The sequence below is a fragment of the Dendropsophus ebraccatus genome, chromosome 13, assembly GCF_027789765.1.
Source record: "Dendropsophus ebraccatus isolate aDenEbr1 chromosome 13, aDenEbr1.pat, whole genome shotgun sequence".
Classification (NCBI taxonomy): domain Eukaryota; kingdom Metazoa; phylum Chordata; class Amphibia; order Anura; family Hylidae; genus Dendropsophus; species Dendropsophus ebraccatus.
The window spans coordinates 40,384,459-40,407,069 of record NC_091466.1 but is presented as its reverse complement, the minus strand read 5'-3'; the positions used below and the strand labels follow the sequence as shown (position 1 = coordinate 40,407,069).

General features: G+C 40.7%; 1 protein-coding gene across 4 annotated transcripts in view; it reads right to left on the bottom strand.

Moving 5' to 3' along the window:
* KIF26A (kinesin family member 26A) overlaps nt 1–22,611 on the bottom strand; it is a 108,679-nt gene that overhangs the window by 17,724 nt on the left and 68,344 nt on the right. For all 4 annotated transcript variants that reach the window (XM_069950034.1, XM_069950035.1, XM_069950036.1 and 1 more), the window contains one exon: nt 11,924–12,107. In XM_069950034.1, the coding sequence (XP_069806135.1) occupies nt 11,924–12,107 (184 nt within the window). The remainder of the gene's footprint in view (nt 1–11,923; nt 12,108–22,611) is intronic.

Below are 22,611 nucleotides of genomic sequence, written 5' to 3'. Positions count from 1 at the left end.
TTTAATTTCTTAATATATCATTGTAGGGACAAGAGCCCAATGTTCTGGCAGAGAGCTCCAAATCGTCTCTAGACATAAAAATGAGGTATGCCTACATGAAGCCACAAATGATAGAAGCTTAGGAAATTACTGCACACAGGCTATACATTGAGCTTGATAATAATTCAGTATACAGTAGGCTCCCTCTAGTGGTGACTGCTGGCATCCACAATTATATTATTTGAGTCTATTTCAATTCAGGGTATTTGCAGCTTTGTATTATAAGTCACTATACTGTATATGTATATTAAAGAGTAAACCAGCACAGAAGCAGCTTTCTTCCATCACCCCATTTAAAACACGTACACACTTTGCTTAGCCGATTGTGCACATGTATTGGGTGTTTATAAGGAATAGCCATATGAGTGTTAGCTTAACAGTAAAAGAAGGTATATGTGCACATTAGAAAAGTGACAGCTGAACTCACCAATCTTGGTGGGATCAGCAAACTGAAGCAGATGTAGGGGATGAAAAGGATCAGGCATGTTTCAACTTCCCAATCCTTTTTTTCTCAAGGCGATAAGCCACTGTCATAGCGGTCTGTCAGGCGCTTATCTCCCCATTGCTACTGAGAATCCATGTATGTTCGTGCATGTATATGCGGTGATCAGTAGCGATAGCAGTCAGCCAAAGGCTGTGTTCACACAACGTCAAAAATTGAGAAATAGAAAATAGAGATTTTGATATTTGATTTAATTGACTGCAATGACAATGCATTGAAGGCAATGGAAAGACGGATGTCCAATGCACACAATGTATTGAAGAACGGATGTTTTTGCTACGGACATCTAAATATTAAACATGATCATTATTTTTGGACGTCTTTTGCAAACAGCGGACGTTTTTTATTAGTTGTTCACGCACAGTTTTTCTTTTGTCTCTGATTTTACTATTAAATTCAATGGAATTTTCTGTTAAGACACACCCAAATGCAAATTAGTAAACCCAAACTAGAATAATGTACCAACAGCTGTCATTGCATTAAGGGGAGGCCAGACATCTAAATGACGTCCGTTATTTAAGACTCAAAATAAAGGACGTAATTTTAAACAGAACTGAAAAAACGTTGCGTGAACAAAGCCAAACATATTGTCAACTTTGGGCTATGGCCACTCAATCCTCTACAATCTGAACAACCTAATGGTTGAGTGAGATAGGAAATCCTTTTTCACGCTCTATAGCACTTACCTGTGCTGAATTCATTAGCTGATGTTAATAAACAATGTTTTCATCTGTTAATTAATTCAACTCAAGGTAATTGCCATAGTAAATCAAGTGGCAGATTCTGAAGCATAGTGTTATGTAACATGGATTATCCTGAAGCATCGGGAGGGCAGTGCACACTAATATTATTATTGTAACCTATCAGGGACATATAGATTTTGAATGTATTGTTTGGCAGTGCCATTGATGTGTGGTCACACCTATTCAGGGCAGGTGCCCCCGACTGAGACCAAATGTGTGTGGCATGTGCAATAGCTTAGATTGCAGATGGCCTAAGCATTTGTAAGTGTGACTGTAAGCCCTCCTCCAACATTAAAAAAAATACTGCTTTGCCCTCCACCACCCTGCAACTTTAATCCCTAAAATGAGTGCACAGAAAGTATTTCAGCCAGTGTGAGGATATTTATGAATACAGGTACAATCCTGAAAATTGCAACCTCTTTTGGGAGGATTCCTTGAAATGTTAACAAGGATACTTCTAGGAATACTAAAGAAGGTGATACTGTTACTTGTAAGAACATGCCCCCAGATTACAGCGGAACAGTCATGTCTGACCTGATGCTCTGAAGTTACAGGCTAGGTGTGAACTCCCTCTGTAATTACAAGTGTTCCCTGGAGGGAAGAAGTGAATTCATTTCCTGGGCGGTACGGGAATTGCTATGTTGTCCCTGTTTTGTTTGTATTAAACAAGTCAATGCTATATACTGCAGTCTGGGAAAGCTGAGTGACCGCTGCTGTGATAGCTGGTGGCCCAACTGCTTATAACCCAGCTGTACAAATAACATAAAAATTGTTGAATTTTTGAATTTATTGAATTGTAAAGTGCTGCGTAATCTGTTGGCGCTATATAAATAAAAAAAATTATAATTATTTATATTTTAGATATTTATTCTTTTGATGTCTACCCTTAATTGTATGCAGAAAAATATCAAAAGAAAAAATCTATGACCAATCTATTGGCCTATGCCCGATTTGTCACCACAGGTGCAATAACCATCGTTACAAAGACTCATTGTAGGTCGGATCGTGTCAATAATCCTCACGTAACCTGAAGCTTTGGCGCAGCAGACTGGTGTTGAGTAGCACTGAGTAAACTGTCAAAGTGAGGCACAATCTGGAACCATTCAAGATTTATTGTATTTCTGGCCTATAATGCTGCCCTGCTTTCATTTAGCTTCAGATCAGCACCATGCCATGCCCGCACTGTGTAAAAGGAGCTCACAATCAAGGGTGCTGACATTAAATCAGGGTCACCGGTTATATTGAAGGGCCACAAAAGAGGAGCTTGTTCCTTTCTACAAGGACTGACGTGACTATGTTATTACAACCCTCGCTTCAGACAGAATAACAGACTCTGTCACTCTGTTGATTTGACACCAAACAAGTAAGAATGCAGGATAAAGCCCAGCCGGATTCCCTCTCCATGTCGGCGTGTATAAAAAGAAAATCCATGCTATATTTTTATAAGCCGGGCTTTCTTAAAAAGCCGTTACACCTACAGCACTAATTTTGTGAAAGTAAGCTTCTAATACTAAATAGCAGTAACATTAATGAGAGAAAAAAAATTATACACATATTTAGCCAAATGTTTCTGGATGCCCAATGGGACGCAAAGTGGGGCTTATGGGGCAGAAATGTTTTATAATCTGGGGTGAATAATTTTGTGAAGTTGGCAAACCATTAGCAGTGGCCTATGTTCCTGTGAAGTCTAATCCCATCCCTCTTGTTCCCAACCTATACCATTGGAGGACCATGTGCCTTGCCATTTTATATGACGGCAAGATTCTCTTCTCGCTGTTCTATTACATATGTATTAGGTATGAGCATCTTAGAGTGGCACACTGTACAGGGTACAAGGCTTCACTATGCACTAAGGAAACATTTATGAACAAGTTTAAACGTCTTATATAAAGGCCTACCCCCTCTTTCCCGGTCATATTTACTGAGAGGCACACGGCTCATAGTACAGCCGGACGGCCCTGTGCCTGGCATTGCACAAAAATCGACACCTGCTTTACATCTGTTATTAGGTGTAAACCTTAATAAACCAGGTGCTGGAGGAGGCCATGCCTCCTCCCCACCATGTGCTCCCCGATCAGGCGAGCAGGGGATAAGGCTGGCATACACCGTGGAAAAGGGAGTACATGGAGTACACCAGGGGCGCGTGATGATATAACCCCCCCAAAGTCTTTAACGGTTGACCAGAATGCCAAGCTGGATAATCAGAGTTGGATAGAGCATGGTACAAGTGCTTGTTACTCAAGTCAAGCATTTTTCATTAAAATCAATAAGAAACTCGATTGAGCACTATGCTTGACCAACACTAAAATCCGTGCCTAGCACTTTACATGGTGGCACTATTGCTTTGTTTTTGGACTGATGGCATCTTCTGCCGCCTCCGCCTCCACAGCACATCAGAAAAGAAGACAAGGCAAATTTTCATTTTAATGCGTAATGAAAAAATATCCATTGTCAAAACATTTTTGGTTCAGAAAAGGGGAAAAAAATTCCCTTTGCTACAAGTCAAAAATAACATTATAAAAATATTCACGGAGAAGATCGCCACTTATTTGTCTAGAAGAATAACAATTTGGACGGTGCAACTAATAAGGTTCTCTTTGTGTAGGGCCCTTTTTTTTCCTATCCATCTGAAGCACATTATAAAAGCTTTCATAAAAAGTCACATTACCCCAACCTTATGCATTGGCACTGCTGAATATACCGCCTAATAGAGTACAATGCTCTCTTTCCGCTGCTGTAGTGATATGAATTGGAAAAGGCAGTCCTAGAAACTAAGTGAGCCTTAAAATAAATGAAATTGCTGCTTCAAAAGTGTATGTGCATTGTTGGTGACAGATTCAAGGCTGAACGTCTATAAAAGCTTCATGAATTTCGTCTGGCTCTCCTCTTTCTCCATGCAGACTGCAGTGGGTGTTTTTTTTTTCAACCTTGAAATATTTCTGAGGTGTACGGTAAAAAGTCATTCAGACTGTGTGGTGAACAAGAGTAATTAAAATTCATTTTCACAAGGCTCAGGGTGTCATTGAGGACCATACCGCTTTTTTTTTTTTTCTTTCTAGGTTGCTGAATGACACTTGTGAATATAGGATTCTGGGAGAATAATGAGAAGATATAAAGTGTGCTACTTTTTGCATTTGGAAACTGCATAAACATGGCAATAAAGGATAGAAAAATGTTGTTTATGGTCCCAGATTTGGTCCTCATCACATTAATCATCAGATTGAAGGCCTTTTCCTAACTAGCAGCTCATTAAACCCCATTTCATACATTTAGATTTTCAAAGAACTCAATGAACCTGAATCCATGGCCCATGCAAACACAACCAATTTCTTATGGCAACTCTCTTAGGCCCCATTGTTATCATATGTTGGGGGTATGCCACTGGTATACGTTGGCATACCGGCATACGCACATTGGGCCTATTGACTTAAATGGACTAAACACAATCCACTAATAACAGTTTTTGGCCTATTTAAAGAAGGTAAATTTTTTGGGGCATGTATTTGAGACCCCATTCACATCATGTTATTGGGGTACATTGCCCATTCAAAACAACAACCATTTTATAATGACACACAAATCTTGGAACACCTGCAAGGTAACCATTCATGCAAGTCCACTTTTCTTACATGTGGTGGCAAATGGGCAGATTGTTTATGGGTCACAAGGTTGGTATGTAGGCCCACACCAAAGAGCCCACCAACCTTATTCCAGTCCTAGCTTTCAGAGTATTGAAGGGAAGCCAGTAGTATAAAATAAGGCCTAACAGAATAAAATATTATGATAACCCCACACAAATGTACAGACCACCTGCGTGTGTGCACTGAGGATCTTTGCTGAGATTAGTTGATGCATCTGAAATGTTGTAGACAGTCTATTTATTCCATACATTCAGTACATAATTGCAGCTTTCTAAGCTAAATAATGCTAACCGAGCCAAGATAAATGGGACCATCAACTCCCCTTTCATTGCTCTCACGCTTATTATTAGATTACGCTGCCTGGGCAAGGAAGAAGAAAATTTTATATTGATCTCGACCTTTACTCATCATTTCCATCAGCCCGGCTCCCTCCAGCATCCAGAGTATAGACGTTCTGAGTACACATGTGTAATGTCAGCTTTTTAGATGTTCCTATGGATGTAGTAAATGCTGAGATCTCACCATATAAAGCAACTCCGAAAAGCAAAGTCAATGCTCCAAGGTCATCGGCATTATTCTAACTAGAGCTTTCAAGGGAAAAGGGAAAAAAAACAATCTGTCAGCCGTTCCTTAACTGTTTCATAGCTGAGAGGATCCTCACTGCTGTGTCTATCAATTATGAAGTGTTTAATGCGAACAAGTGCTGCAACAAATCCTGCCCTCCAGTAGAAACCAATCAAGATCGACCGTGTTCTCATGAATATTTCTCTATGATTTATGACTATCCGCCATAGATAACACAGGCAAAAGGACTTCTGGACAGACAGTAGCCACTTTAATAAGGCAAAGTACATTTTCTATCATGAATGCTCCCCTGTGTGGCCGTTCACACCTATGCGGGATAATAGCAAACTTTGTAGTTACCCCAACTACTACCTATTTCAGGGTTGAAGTCATACCTTGAAACTCATAACAGATATACCCATCTACCAGTGCCATTTATAATCATGTATTCTTTCCATTCTGAAACAATGCTCACTACTGCCTCCTCTGTCCATGTAATGAACTGTCTAGAACAAGAGAGGTTTTCTATGGGAATTTTCTACTGCTCTGGACAGTTACTGTGATGGACAGACGAGGCAGCAGAAAGCAATGTGTCAGACTGGAAAGAATACACCACTTCCTGCAGAGCATACAGTAGATGATAAGTAATAGAATACTTGGGATTTTTAAATAGAAGCACAGTAATTATAACCGTATATAACTTTCTGACCCTAGTTGATTTTAAGACTAATATTACATTTTTTTCCCCTCCGGAGTACCCTTTTAATTTTGTTACAGCATCACCATAAGAAATGTCATATAGCTCATTCCCTGCAATACATTGCAACATCACATAACCTCAGCAATACTACATCTGACATATTCATCTCAGCTACACCTGTATATAACCAGTACTAATCAACGTATTGAACAAATAATACAGGGTCAGATGTCACTCATGTAATTCTAGAATACAGCCACTTCCATTATTTCACTTTTCTACTTAGAATTCTGCTATTTGTTCATCCCGTCCTCTAAGATTTCTGGCATTACTTTAAGATGTTGTCTGCGGCTCACACATTCAGGTCCCCGATGAGGCTTCTTCATTACTCTGCTGCAGCATCAATCTAATTAGGGATGTCTATGCTCAGTGCCAATATGTTCCATTCCATATAATTTAAAGTGACAGATATGCATAACCCTTACAAAATTGGTTTATAGAAGATATTTCATACAAGCTGTTTATTTGCCGGCATGACCCGCAGCTGGCAGTTTTATCCGCTAAGCTACAACATGATCTTATTGTACGTGCTCATAATAAAGACTGGGCACAGTCAAGATAAGGAGATGTGTAACTTAATAAGATTTCAATATCTATGGGTATAGAGTCTGGTCAATGCCAGGGTGGCAGCTTTGTATTCACTTTGCTGAATAACAACTGGCCAATGTGATGCAGCTCTCGAGCAGAATCTCCCCAAAGAGGACTATGGCAATCTGTTGTAACAATAGAGAAATACATTATACAATGCACGTCCTGCATTATAACCAAGCTTAATGCACCAGTGATCAGCGGCGTACTGTTACAATTCTGATTTTCTGTGTTAGCTATATATTTGTCTTGCACAATGCTGATATTGCTAGATTGCTGGAGAGCAAACGACATCCAATTAGTAAAAGACTAATGTGAATTGCTTCGGAACACAATAAGAAGCGGATCTTCAGATGGGCAGTAAAATTACACCGATATCCAGATGATTCTTCACAGTGAGGAGCTTTATTCAAAGACAAGATCCGATCAGATCACTGGGATGGCATCTGCATTTAATTAAAGTCATGTAATACACGGCTGCACCAGGTCTTCCAGAGACAAACTGGCCATAAATTTAAAATTATTAGGTCTTCTGGTCCCTGCATACACACAGTGTCGGACACTGCCTGTCCAGCAGCTGGGGCCCCCAGACAGCCATAGGATGATGCTGCCTGTCCTCAGTGGGCCCCCAGCTGCAGCAGGATAAATACATGGTTTTGCCGGGTCTGCCCGACTCTGAGGAGACAGCCCCGGCAAAACCATGTCCTGGGTACTCCCGGGAAGCTCCACCCCGCCACAGGAAGCCCCGCCCCATTCCGGCGTTCACAATCTCACTCAAGCAGAGCAGGGAGAGGAGTCGCTGGGGCACTAGAGGAATCATACAGGTAAGGTAAGTATAGCTGTTTTTTTGTTTTAAATACAGATGGAGGGGCTGGAGAATGATAAGAGAGGTACTGGTATGCTGATGAGGGGCAAAAGGATGAGAGGGATACTACTATGATGATGGAAGGGCAGGAGGATGAAGGGGGAAGGAGGATGATGGAGGGGTAGTAATATGATGGAGGGGCAGGAGGATGAAGGGGGTAGTAGTATGATAATAAAGGGCGTAGTATTATGAGGATGGAGGGGCAGGAAGATGAATGGGTAGTATTATGATGATGGAGGAGCAGGAGAATGATGAAGGAGGTAGTAGTATGATGATGGAGGAGCAGGAGGATGAGAAGGGTAGTAGTATGATGATGAAGGTGCAGGTTGATGAAGGAGGTAGTAGTATGATGATGGAAGAGCAGGAGGATGAGGGGTAGTAGTATGATGATGGAGGAGCAGGAGGATGAGAGGGGTAGTAGTATGATGATGCAGGTGCAGGAGGATGATGAAGGAGGTAGTAGTATGATGATGGAGGTGCAGGTGGATGAAGGAGGTAGTAGTATGATGATGATGGAGGAGCAGGAGGATGAAGGAGGTAGTATTGTGATGATGGAGGTGCAGGAGGATGAATGAGGTAGTAGTATGATTATGGAGGTGCAGGAGGATGAAGAAGTAGTAGTATGATGATGGATGATTTGGTCAGTAACAGTGTGATGGTATGTTGAGAGGTACAGTATGGTGATAATATATATATATTAGTGCTGTTCTGGGGTCACTTCCACACACTGAGCCACCACATAACAATGTATTCTGATCTCCCACAAAGCATTCAGTGTACAATACACCAAGAATCCTCCAGGTACAACAGCTGCAGGCACTACAAATCCCAGCATTTACTGATAGTCTGCATCCCTCAGTATATGCTTGGAGTTGTAGTACATATGAGCTGCCACTGTAGAAAGATACAGTGCTGGACCTTCAGGGCTGATGGTTGTAACAGATTACGGCCACCAGAAGCTTCTGCACAACAATCAATTATTAAAGGTTTGTTCTCTCTGAAACTACAACTCCCAACATACCCTTCATTAAAGCTTCATAAGTGTAGGGTATTCTGAGAGTTATAGTTTGACTGAAAACATGTAATTCACAAGGGAGTTGTCGCAGATTCAGATGAATCCAGGATGGGGCCGGGTCAGTATGTCGCTTTTTACCGATTCTTCTTTGGTGGGCCCCAAGGATCATTTCCTCTGGTGGGCCCCAGGTATCCCAGTCCAACACTGCATACACATGCACATTCGGCTTGGCTAAGCATGCATGTAGAGGGAATGTGGTAAGGGAATGTGGTAAGAAAGCTGCTCCAGGGTCCTATCTCCCCGAGACAACAGAACCAGGCATTCCCAAGAGTTCTCTCTTCTGACATCTGCTGCAAACACACTCCAGCGAACATTTGTGTGGCCGGGCCACATGGTTAGTCCAGCCTTGTGTAGGCTTCGCAAAATAAGCACAGATCACCAAGTTTCTCGTCAACTGCTGCCTGTTGGCCCATGCAATAGCACCCTAACTCTATCCCACAAAAGCTCAGCTGTGTACTTTTTAGTAAGCGTCACATTTCCCTGCAGTGCCAACACTGGTGAAATTAAAGTGAATGTACCATCAGTACCATTATTGTTGGAGATGAATAGAACAGCGCCAGTACGGGAATGCCAAAGGTGCGGTCATTTTTTTTTTAAACACAGCCTGGTTCCCATGTATGGCACCGTTCTGCCCCCAGTGGGAGGAAACTCCTGCCCCTCTATGACGCGAGTCCACTAGAATGAATGGAGCCGCGTCATAGAGGGGCTGGGGTTTTCTTCCACTCGGGGCGGGTCGGCTTGCCTCCAGTGCTTCACCCCTGGCCAGTGCCCGGGAATAGAACGATGCTGTACACAGGAACCGAGCGCAGCCCAAGTGCAACATGTCTGATAACCCACTATGTTTCATGATTTCACATACAGATTAATGTATGTATGTAGACTATACACAGTTTGTTACGCATTATCATAGAAACATATGTGTTTCAATGAGACATGAAGAAATTGCGCTAGTGGTTTTTGTCCAACTTTGAGTAAATTTATTGTTGATTATAAATTTCTTACTGTTTTCTAAATACAGCTTTTATGCTGACCTATGGGTCAACATAAAAGCTGTATACAGAAAACCGTAGGAAATTTATAATCAAGTACAAATGACCTCAAAGTTGGACAAAACTACAAGAGCAATTTCTTCATGCCATATTGAGGCCAACAGGCCACATATTTGTCATATCTATGCCATCTGCGTCAAAGTATTAATAAAAACAAAGCCATTAAAATGGAACATCGCCATCTAAATGGTGCATTTATTTATGTAAGCCAAGACTTTTAGATGATTCTTCTAAAGAATCTTGAGAAAATGACAAGCACTTCAAACTTGTTCCTTAAAGTGTGGTGTAGAATTAAGTGAATAGAGATCCTCTTAGGTTACAAAAATATACACCTAGAAATGTGACATACAAATACCTCCGCCGCTCAGAAAGTAGTCAGGAAATGGCAAATTAAGATGCTCGGCAGCGTCTTCAGTGAAAAAGATGTCTTTTTAATGCCATCGGATGATAAATTACCTTAAGTAGCACATTAATGTCAGAGATTGACTGTAATCCAACTTCTTCTCGGTGTCATCATAAAATGGCTTTCAGACATCATTTGTACTATTCCAACATTAAATTTAATAACTTCCACAGAGACGGCGGGAAAAAAAATACGGTTAAAAGAGGCTTGCAGCATTGGCTCATTGCTTTTAAAGGGTGAGTTTAGCTAAGTGGATGGCACTGTCTGATGTTTCCAGCACATTAATACTCAGAAAGGATAATTCCCTCCATTATGTTTATCAATGCCGATAAGATTCTGCAAAGATCACAAAGGTATAATCTGGTCTAATCTCAGGAGCACATAGCGGCAATGATATGGGATGTAAAATGATTGGTGGATGCCATCGCTATTTACATCAGCAGACGCCCAGGTAAAATACTAACTAGCATTGGACCAGATGGAGATCATGTTTTCAGTATAAAAGGCCTGTAAAGGCGGATTAACCATTGGGCCAACCAGGAAGCTCTTACACCATGGGAAGCCTACAGGCCAACAACTGATTAGGCAAGGTTTGCATGTCTTTGTTGACCAGGAGCTGTATAGGATGGGAACAACACATGCAACCCCATTAGGCTGACATAAGTCATGATGGTCAAAAACTAGTCAATAAAAAGTTTTTTTAACTGGAGTAAACCATTCCATATTCCAACTATAGTCGATCACTGGATGTATGTGAACGTAGCCTTAGAAGACTCACAAGGAAAAAGAAAGTCATATTTGCTAATGAAATCACATTCATAAGTGTTCACATGTTTGAATAGGGAAGTGGGATTTACCACTGCCAAAATCTTGGCAAAACTGTCATGTTTGGCCAACATACAGATAACGTATTCAGTGGCCTTACATTTTTCCCCAGGACTCAGGGCCGATTCAAGGGTTTCTGCGGCCTGAGGCAAACCTCAGACGCCCCCCCCCCCGCCGCCGCTGCTGCAGCCATCTACTCACCTGTCCCACACCGCAGCCGGCCCGCGATCTCTGCTGTCTCCACATCCCGTCAGGTCCCGCGATGTCACCCTGCAGCTGTCACGGACCTCCAGGCTGTGGTGAGTGAGTGGGGTGATCGGGTCGCGCGGGGCACTCACCACAGCCTGGAGGTCCGTGACAGCTGCAGGGTGACATCGCGGGACCTGACGGGATGTGGAGAGCGCGGGCGACGGGACAGGTGAGCGGCCGCTGTCATTTTTGTTAAGTGATACTTAACAAAAATGACAGCAGGGGGTACATAATGCCGCCCCCTGCCGGACCGCAAATTCTGCCGCCTGAGGCGGAAGGCTCATTCCGCCTCATGGCAGAAGCGGGCCTGCCAGGACTCATTCCTTTTTAGATACAGGCATCTATATAATCTTGTTTAATACTGCACGTACGAATAGCTGTACATGCGGGAGAAGTTGCATGATGGCCATTCCAATTAATGGTGACATTTGTATAAATGTTGCCCAAAAGTGGTCATAATGGGGTCATTCGTCGGTCGTCTTAGGACAAAAGACTTAAATACCTTCATTATTACTCCTAAAATGTTTTTAAAAACTCTCCCTCCCCCCCCCCCAAAGACCCATAGGCCATTTTATAATATCTGGAAATGCAATAATATTCATAAAAGAGATGTTTCCCACCTTTCCCATGCCTGGATTTTCCTTGATTTTGGACACGGCTCTCATTAAACATGGAGGCGCTGGAGGCGGACATAACTGGAGAATGCCACTGAAGTTGGTAGAGTAGGTGGAATACTCCCGGGAGTGAGGAAGAGGCGGGTGATACTTCTTGCGCTTTGAAGACAAGTTAAGCTTTTGAGCGGCTCTGAAAACAAAGTAAAGGCAAAGAAGTCTTATTACTGTGCACACCCAGCGCCATTCAGGCCATCAAAACAGATGTTCGTTGTCATTTCTGCCTGTTTAACAAATCAAGTCATTTCATCCTAATCACATTTCATAAGAACATATCACCAGGAGACTCATAGACAAAACTGTGCGCGGAGAAAGAACCGGCAAGTTACTGATTTAATCTGTCCCCCAGCAGAATTTCAATTATTGCGTAACTTTTTATCCAACAGCTTGACAGCTGAGTCCAGGACTTCGGAAATCTCATTGATATCGTAAAAAATGCTCGAATGGTTCCCTAGCCACACTTTGGACCAGATGGGTTTGCTACAGCCAGCAGTTAAGAAGATATTGCAAGCTACTCTAATATCTTATCAATATGATGAAACTACATTCCCATTCATATTACCGGGGCACCAGTGCAAATTAAAATTTTTAACCAGGCAGATTTTTCTTTTTTTTTTAAACTATTTGTGTCAAGCATACAGATTATTACCATCCCACTGATTTAAAGGTGTTCTTCATTGTCATAGCTATGGGACTATATTAAATGGTAAAATCTTTGTGGGAAATGTCCTATATATTGGTATGCAGAATATACTGAAATTCTGTTATACATAGGCCTGGATTATAGGTAGGATAAAAGGGGCAATTACCCACCAAGCCAACATTACCAAGCAACTGCCATCACCTAGTTATTACCAGTCCTTACCGGACACCCTATCAGGAACGCATAAAAAAACCTTAAATATACCTCCCAATCAGAGGATTTTGTGGGTCTACCATTTTAAGGCCTCCATTCTAGTTACACAAAGATCAGCTGAACCCATAGACTTTGATCGGACTAGCCAACTAGGCTGAAGTAAAAGGAAGGTTCAGCAGCACCAATGGTCCCTTGTATTACCGACCATGGTTGGATGCATGCTGGTGAACCCACAACCCTAAGTGGTTATGCGAAACTTGTCTATAAGAAGTTCAACAGCATCAAGAGATAATCTTCCAAAGAATTTATTGGATGCAAAGTCTACATAAATACAATGTTTTGACCCCTGCTGGGGTCTTTGTCAAGTATATATATCATTCACAAAGAATCCAGCAGGGGTTAAAACCTTGTGTCTAAAGCTTATAGCCACCCAACCCTATTGTACTCAGAGGAGATAAACCGCTACCAGTGTGTCTGTGGTTTACCCCTCCTGTCTCCATAGAAAACACTACAATGTTTTGTAGTGCCAAATGTTTCTGTTTTGGGAGTTCAGTGCCTCACTGTTGCATGCGCAAAAGGTCGTTGTGGTCAGGGACAGAGCCATCACTGGGCCACAGTGTCCAAGTGGACCAGAACCAGCATTGTGAGAAAGGCCGACCCAATTCACACTCGGCATGAGTTCTATATGGAGAGAGGGGAGAAAGCCACTGCCAGACTCATCTATCAGCACTCATCTATCTATCTATCTATCTATCTACTATCTACTAAAACAAAGTATCATCTCTGAAGTAAAGGGAGATTTGAGAGGCCCCCATGCACATTACAGGGTTGGTTCCACCTAAATAGGCAGGTTCGGCTGACACATGTCTACGTTTGGTCCGCTTTAGACTGTGCTTGAAACCACTAAGCTTGAGTGCCTCATAATGCATGTTTGACAGTATAAAGTGTGTCCTTATTACAGTTTAATCCATTCTGTAGGACATCATTGTTGAACACCCCCAGCCTTGTACAAGATTTCACCCTACTCCCCATTTTGGTCAAGTTATTTTGTCACAAATTTAAGCTCAGCCTATGTATTGGCTAGTGAACTGGCAAATCGGTTATATCAGGTACACCAACTTTGCTTGAAAAAAATATTGACATCTATAAATATCTACATTATTCAAGAGCGGAAGAACGAATTTTTCCAAACACGATTATATAGAAGGAGAGCTGTCAGCAGCGAAACATGGTATTATTGATGGACCGAATTGCGCTGCTAAATATTTCATATTTAATGATCCAATTAGCAGTTTCTGACTACATTGTTACCTAATCAATGACAAGTTGTCTACGCTAGTCATGTAATACATACATGTGTGTGTAGGCCCAGAGTCTATGCAAACCGGAATCAATTACTGCAGTTTCTACCTTATTTTTGCACACCGTATGAGCAGTTTTCTTTCCCATGCCCTTAGAAGCACGTGTGCTTCGGAGACTAGAAGACACACATCTTCTTCGATATACAATCAGTAAAATGTAGCAGAGAAGCTGATGAGATAATTACATCTCCAAAAGATTCAGCTTGGAAAATCCCCAGTGGAAAGGAAGGAAAAGATAGAGCAGCATCTTAATACTTGCAATGTTCCAGTAGACAAATTTTGCCATTAATGGGAATATTGCATGGGGCCAATATGTGCTGGTTTTATTTGTATACATATATAAGAGGTAAGACGGGCAGAGAGGATGTTAGCACTTGCTTTTTGGCTCATCTGCTCTCAACGAAACATGAAATTAGAGAGGATATTAAGCAAATATCAAGCGTTTCCTAAAGTGTCACTGAGGTAATCTGTGTATCATAAGAAGCCACATTAAACTGATATTATATAGCAGTATGAGCATCCTGAGGGTAAGAGGAAATATTAAAAATCAATCCAAACAAACATATTTTATACTTAAATGATAAGAAATTTGTAAGTAAATTAGAGGAAAAGATTGCATATTTGAAGCAATGGCAGTCAAGGCCTTCAGGGTGAAATCAAACAGGATGGAATTGCTAGAGAAAAATCTGCAGAAATTCCAACTAAAGTCTTCAGGGAAATGTGCAATACAGATCTGCAACAGGTTTTGTGAGCAGATTTGCAGGTATTGATTTCCCCCCAAAATTTAATCCTTTAAATAAAATTTGCAATTGTGGATTTTGCTGGACCAACAGAAAATCTGCACCAAAATCCACAAAGAGAAAATCGGCAATAAATACATGACATAAATTCACATGTCATTATCCACAAGGAGTAGTTATGCGCTGCATGGATACCATTTTTAAAGAGGAACTATCAGCAGGTTAGACAAATCTAAAGCTCCCTAGTGGGCACGAGGCGATGAGGATGAAGGTATGTCTGTTACCTTCATCTTCTGTGCCTTTCCCATGCTGTTTATTCTGAAATCCTCTGCCCGTTAAGCCACTAGGAGCACTGAGACATGGCTACCACCCCAAGCACCGATCCAACCCGTCCCCGACATCCGCCCCATGGGTTATCCCTGGAGCAGGACAGCTAGATAGGTGCTCAGGGGGGCAGTAGCTATGCCCCCAGTGTTCCTAACAGCTTAGGTCCCACGGAGCACCTTACTGGGCAGAGGATTTCAGAATAAACAGCCTTCAGCCACTGATATTAAAATGCCGAACAATCGGATTCAAGCATGCTCGAGTTGCGCTCATCTCTAATGGCCAGCCTTAATTTAATGACCATTTTGGAGTGTAAGGTAAGGTGTAAAACATCCAGTTTGCATCTGTTCACCTAACAAATAACATTTAGTTTAATTTAGGGGCCGTAATTTTACCAACCATAAACAATTGTAATGGTTTTGGACCATTTTTTAGATTAATTTCGAAAGCTTTTGTTGCACATAAATGCTTCAAAACACTTGAAAATTTCAAACAAAGACCTATTTTGCTTTAAAAAAATATAACATGTGCTGAGAAACACCTAAAAAAAATGCAAAAAAAAAGATGCCAACATAAAGTAGAGGTGTGAAGTTAGGTTGTAAAATTGAAGGGACTGAAGCCATTATCTAGAGTTTGTAATTTTTTTTAGCTTTTTTGTTTTATTTTAGGCTTTTTCTTCTTTATTTCAAAGATTTCCCCATTGCCTTCCAGCACAGAAAAAAATCTGGCACTAAGGAAGGGATTATGAGAACAAATTTCCTGCTTTTCCAAATGATCTTCTGCCTGGACGGAGAAGGAGATAATTCCGGTGCTCTCCTCTACCACATTAGATCAGTCTTTGTTGTGCATCCTTTGTTGGTATTCAACAGACAGATTAACTTTAATCCAGTCTAATTTGCGATCCTCTGAACCACAAATGCCCGAACACAGTCCCCTCTGTGCTCCCTTTGTCCTCCTCTTTTCCTACATATGGCATCCAAAATAGGAGTCACTACTGTGAAGGCAATTGTAAATTGTCCAGTTTGTTGAACCAAAGACCAATGTGGAGGATGATGAAGTTTTCCGCCACGTCCAACACTTCTGCCTTCCATTGTTCCTAAAGTCAACTGATAATTAGCTGTATGACAACCAGTTGCCTCACAACTAATCTGCTCCATAGCACGAGGCTCCTGGGCCGAGCTCCAAGGAAATCCACATTCATTGGGACATTCAGACTAGTGGCCATTAAGACTCTTTTTTTTAAGCTTGATGTCTTCGTAGCATTGGACTGAAATTTGAAAAACTGATATTTTTCCTCCAAAAAAAAGTGCCACTAGAGGCTCTTTCTGGTATTATGGTTAACCCCCATACAACAGTTTATAGAAAAGACTGTAATAGCCCTTAGTACAGTTCCAACAGGGATGTTGAATTTGCCCTGCTTTCTTGGTTAGGGAGTATAATAGAAATGAGGGTGTTGCCATATCCAAAATGTTGATATCAAAACATCCCTAACTAGCCAGGACAGGAAAGTAGTTGTTTGCTTGCCCCAAACTCCTTTCCATGATCATTTGATTGATTCCCTGTACCTTGTCTACTAAGGGTCTATGGCAATGTTCCCCAATTGGTCACTCTCCAACTGCTGCAATACTATGCCATCTATCATGCCCTTAAAGCCGAAAGCTGTAAGACCTGCAAAGAGGGGATCCCTACACAGGGGATGTCAATCTCTGCAGGAACCACTTGTACAATCTTACCTGTACTCCTAAATAGATTATAAGGTTATAATCTAGACTAACTCCTGCAGTGGTACAACATGAATATGTAGGAGCCTGGAAAAGTTGAGCGCTACATGTAATGGCAGCCATATTGATTGTCACCCAATGTTTCCAGAAACAGATACACTGTAACTACAAAACAACTGAATGGATATTAAAAAAAATATCAAGACAATAGGTCTCAATGGGTACTTCTTTGATTTCCACTATGTTTCAGTATTATTTATACCAACAAATTAAGGTTGCAGAGACAATTTTCCCAAGGTACAGTAGGGTGTACGGTGAATGATCTTTATTTTGATTGCATGGGAAGTTTGTCCATATGGGAAGACAAAACACAAATAAAGAATGACGTAAGTCAAGCATTTAGCAAGATGTTTACATTTGTTCTCTCTGTAAGGGGCGCCGTACGTAACATAAACATTCCCATCATGTAATGGATAAGAACGTTCCATGTAGTTAAGAGATGGTGAAGAAAGAACCTTTCCTAGGTTTACAAAACAGCAGTGAGACGTGTTTAGCCCCGATGTGGCATCTACATACAAAAGATTACTGAAGGGATCTGCTAATGAGGGGTTAATGACAAAAACATTCTTATGTTTATCCACTTGTCTGACCCAATAATCAAAGGCTACGTGTGTGTGTGTGTGTGTGTGTGTGTGTAGATTGTGTATGTTCTCTTGTGTTTGTGTGGGTTTACTCCAGTTTCCCTCAACACAACAAAAATACACTGATAGGGTATGTGCACACTGAGTAATTTAGACGGAAAGTCTGTTGCGTAATCCGTCGCTCTCGCCCGCTCGCGCAAAGTTCATTCTTTGGACGGAGGAAGGAATCTGCCCGTGCATAGAATGGAGTCTATGACACAGACGGAGAGCCGTGCGGCTGTCGCTGTCAGCGAGCGGGCGCGAGCAACGGATTACACAACGGACTTTCCATCTAAATTACTCAGTGTGCACATACCTATAGGTTGGAGTTTAAATTGTGTGCTATTAAATAACAGATAGGATCAAATATTAGGCTTTTTTTAAAGGAACAGTCATAAACACTCCAAATTTGAAAACATGTAGTTGTCCCTTTAATGATTTTTTCTGACCATTGACACTTGAGTCACAGGATAGAACAAAGTCCATAGACAACTAATGGTTGTCTCAGGGGTGGCAATTTTTTCATTCCATTTATGATGTTTTTCTTCCATAGAGAAAAACAACTGCAAAAAGTTTCTAAATTGCATTGAAAAAATGGCAGAGATTCATATGTGTGCATGAAGCCTAAAATGATAAGGTTAAGGATTAGTAAGTAAGGATAAAGGAATAAAACACTATGCTCACTTTTCCATGGGGGTCAATGGAACCCATGGAATCCTATATAAGTGAATAGATCCAGCACAGCATTATATATAATGGAACTCTGTAATGCACATGTGAGCAGAGTCAAATATTATAGAATGATGAAAACTCAGACCAGGTTTTTATGGAGCCAAATAGAGCAGTATAGGCCACAGTGCTAATAGCATATTATCTATATATAAAGCCTGCAGCTCCATGTCCTTGGAGGATAGCATTAAAAACCACATCTAGACTAGAAGGTTAAAAATAAAAGCAGAGCATTAGTGTATTATACATGAAGACCAGGGACAGGCAGCCTCAATTTCTGCCACATCTGTGTCCTTGGCGCTCAGTAAATCAGGGTTATTCTATAATGATCAGCTGTATTTAACCCTTTAGTAGCTGCCCCCTGACTCAGCATCAGACTAGGGTGTATGTATTGCATATATATTTTCCAGCTCCTATTTTTACAGTAGGCACATAAATATAATCACTTTATTTTATTAGTATAGTTTACATTTCTACTTGCCATCAGTGAATGTAGATATTGTTTGACCTACATTACAACACAAACATAAATCTAACCGCAGTATAATGAAAGGTTAGCAGCTTTCTCACATTTGTAGTTTATATATTTTTCCATCATTTTCCACCAAAAAACTGATCTGATGATAATTCAGTAATTTATTTGGCAGGTTAACATGTAATACTATATTTCCCCAGTAGTGGCCGCTGCAGGGAAAAATCTATGGTTAGCAGTTGTGAGCTATCATTGCTTTTCACCGAGGGGAGGGGATTTAAAGCCTTGGCAACCAAGGAAATTTGGACATTACGATTATTGGTACCAATTGTCATGAACAATTGGATTGGTAATGATAATGGTTATGATTATGGCCAGCTTTAGGCCTAAACCCACACGCATCAAACACACAACACAATAACAGTCACATAGAAACATATAGATGCTCATTATGGAGTTCACAGTAATATAATTAAGGGCGGCATTTATTTTCTGCATAATAAAAAGCCATAATGACATAGCGCTGGCATCTCTGTCCTCCCGCACATATATATTATCCAAGTACAGGCCCAGCTTCAGTGTTATCTTTTCTAATGGACTGAAAATGTATCTTAAGTAGAAGCCGCATTTTAATAGTCTCCAATAATTGAATTACACCAATAACCATCTGCCGAAAATTAAAAATATTATCTAGAAAACAGAAAAAAACATAATCTTGCTTAGCGCAGGAATAAAATAAAAAAAAAGGTCAAAGCTGTCATTCCCATGAACGATATTCAGGCAAATTGATGTAAAAGCTGAAGGTTCAGAGAGCGGCTCATACAAATGCCTACTTTGTGCTCCATAGCTTCTTATCACAAGTGGAAAAGGTAGCTGTATCCATCTCTTACACTGTGTTTGCTCACCGATTTACCCAGACCTACAAGTATACACAGACTCTTTTAAACCTTCTTCTCCCCCTCTGTATAGCTGTCAGCCATGGAGCCATTGTCACTTGTATATGGCAATTTTTACCACTTTCACCACCAATTTTTAGTTGCCACTGACATTTTGTGCGTAGACTAGCTGCTATGATGTCTACCACACAGAAGCATAGACCTTGATCCTACATGCACCTTCACCAGATGGTGGAATATAAATGGCACTTGTTTGGGTTTGTGCAAACCCAAACTTTTGGCAAGTTCGCTCATCTCTAGTGATATATAACACTCAAATATGTCCTATGTTGTCGATATACCCAAACAGAAAAGGGATTGTTGGCCATGGCATAAGAGATGTTTCATATTCATGACCCTAAATGTCAAACACTTTTGTTAAAAATTCTGAGAACAAAAAGCTCAGACTACAGCTAGAACAAACACTGACCCAAGAGGACAATAAAAAATATTCACTGCACTGCTATAATAATAGAACTAAAGATGTGGGCTGGCCGACTGATATCAAAGGAGTGCTAAAATACCTCTCTATTTTAAAACAGCAATGTTATAAAGCTAAAGTACATATTTGAGGGCATTTCATCCGGCTGCAAAGAAGCAGAATGCTTTTATAATGCTGCTAACAATGTCCATTGGCTTTTACGACTCTTGTGAGTATGTGTGTTTCAACGCTCGGCAAAAGCAATTAATTTGTCCTAAATACATGTCTGCTCGACTAGCAGCGTTTTATAATCTCTACAACATGGATGGACTGAAAGCACCTCCAGAACAATGCAATGACAGGAATAATAAGCGTCTGTCCTATTGATCTATAATGAATACAATATTATTTTTCAAATCTAAATAGGTATAAAATTCTGCTCTGGTTAATTTATAAACAATCACCATTACTCATCTGTTGCGCCCCTGTTACTTTGCTGCAGCACTGATGTGCCACCACCCAATTCTCTGTGAAGATCCTAGGGTTAAAGCCAATGGAAATGGGAATTAACTGCCATGGTCAAAGGGCTATACAGTGCATCATTGTAGAAGCAAAGTAAACAAAGACCATGAAGGACTATCAGAACTTGTCCTGCAGCATATCTCCACTTTTAAACTTCTAGACAACAATTTTAACTTTGTGTCTGTGCAGAACATTGGAGCTCTGTATTAGAAAAAGTAGACTATGAACACTAAAATTATATTTTAAAGGGCGTCCCCATTTTAAAAAAAAAACAAAAACATATTTCTATATGATTATTAGGGAATTCTAAGTTAAAAGAGTTTAAACAAAAATATACACTGACCTACCCTCAGTTCCTGTTGTGACATCCTCTGGTCCCCAACTATTTGAACTTTTGTCCATTCCAAGGACTTTTTTTCAGCAGTGATGATCCCCTCAGCCATTCAGTGACTGAGGTGGGACACTGCTGAAACCAGTGATTGATCAGGCTGTCATTGCCAAGACAAGTCCATTTTAGAAGTAGGAAGGACAGCAATGAGCAGGGGACCAAATGAATTCACAGCCAGAGCTGAGGGAAACTCAGAAAGGTGAGTATGCTTTTTCCATTTTCATGCTGCTCCCCAGACAAATATAAACTTTTTCAGTCATCTGATAACCCCGTCAATTTTCACATGTTTGGTGTTAAAAGTTAGACATTCATTTTCAGCAAATTTTATTTAAAGAAAACATCAATAATGATATAGATTGCAGCTGCTATGGGGCACCAAGAATGCTTAGTTTGGCACCCTTTCCCATCCATATCAGTGGGAATATTCAGTACAGGGTTCTCTTTCTCTACAGTCCTGTCATCAGTGAAAAATAAGATGAGGAAAACTAGCCTATGAATTATGCCAGGCTTCCAACCTCCACCAGATGGCATGGTGCCAGGCCCTGCAGTTATTTGATGGCGTAATGAGGGGAATGATGCTGTGAACCTGCACCAAAGTGGGAATTCTGTCAAATATTCTCGTTTTAATCCAAAAACAAAAAAGTGCGGTCAATTGGGGTTAAAGTAGCCAATATTCTTCACAGTCTTCATTTTCCGTATCTAGTTCTCTTCCTACCAGAACTATAAGCTACTAATACTAGATGATTATTGTCGATTTATGTTCTTCTTGAAGACACATCATAAACTCTTGAGATCCCTTCATTTCCCATTAATGGCTGAACAGAACAGACCTTCACCACCTTGCTCTGAAGATATCTTATCTTATTTTATTTAACTCTTCTTTCCTTTAATAGAAGCCGTCCTTTAAGATACCTGAGAGATTTCTCTCTTAACAGTTTAGTGTCAGGAAAAGGAATAAAACAAACTTATGTCTTGTCCCCCGGGCGGTGAAATATAAAGTGACCGAGGACAGTGTCTGGATGGAACCTGGTTAACTCTGTGCCAGATGAATGACAATAATGGTATTGATATATCAAGGACCGAACCTTTATTATGTTTTGCCAGCAAAAGCAACGACATATTCCACATAGCTTTGCAATCAATAGGAAGAAAGACTAAAATGAAAAGTTGACCAGAGGTGGAAACAGTCTCATTAGAATTACAGTCAATAGGTACAATATATTACATAAGGTAATATAGGCTAGTATTACACCATCGAATGCCCGTCTCATGAACATCTTTAATCAGTTCAGCTGAATCCTGGGGGTCAGTAATATGAGCAATAAAAAGCATTCAAAGTCTACAGAACCATATATGAAGGGGTATTCCAGCATAAAGCATATATTGCCAATCCACTGGTTAGGTGATAAATGCATAATTGGTAGGGGTCTGACTGCTATCTGTGCTTGTCTGTTTCAGTCAGGGCCATAGACTATGAATGGGGCAGTA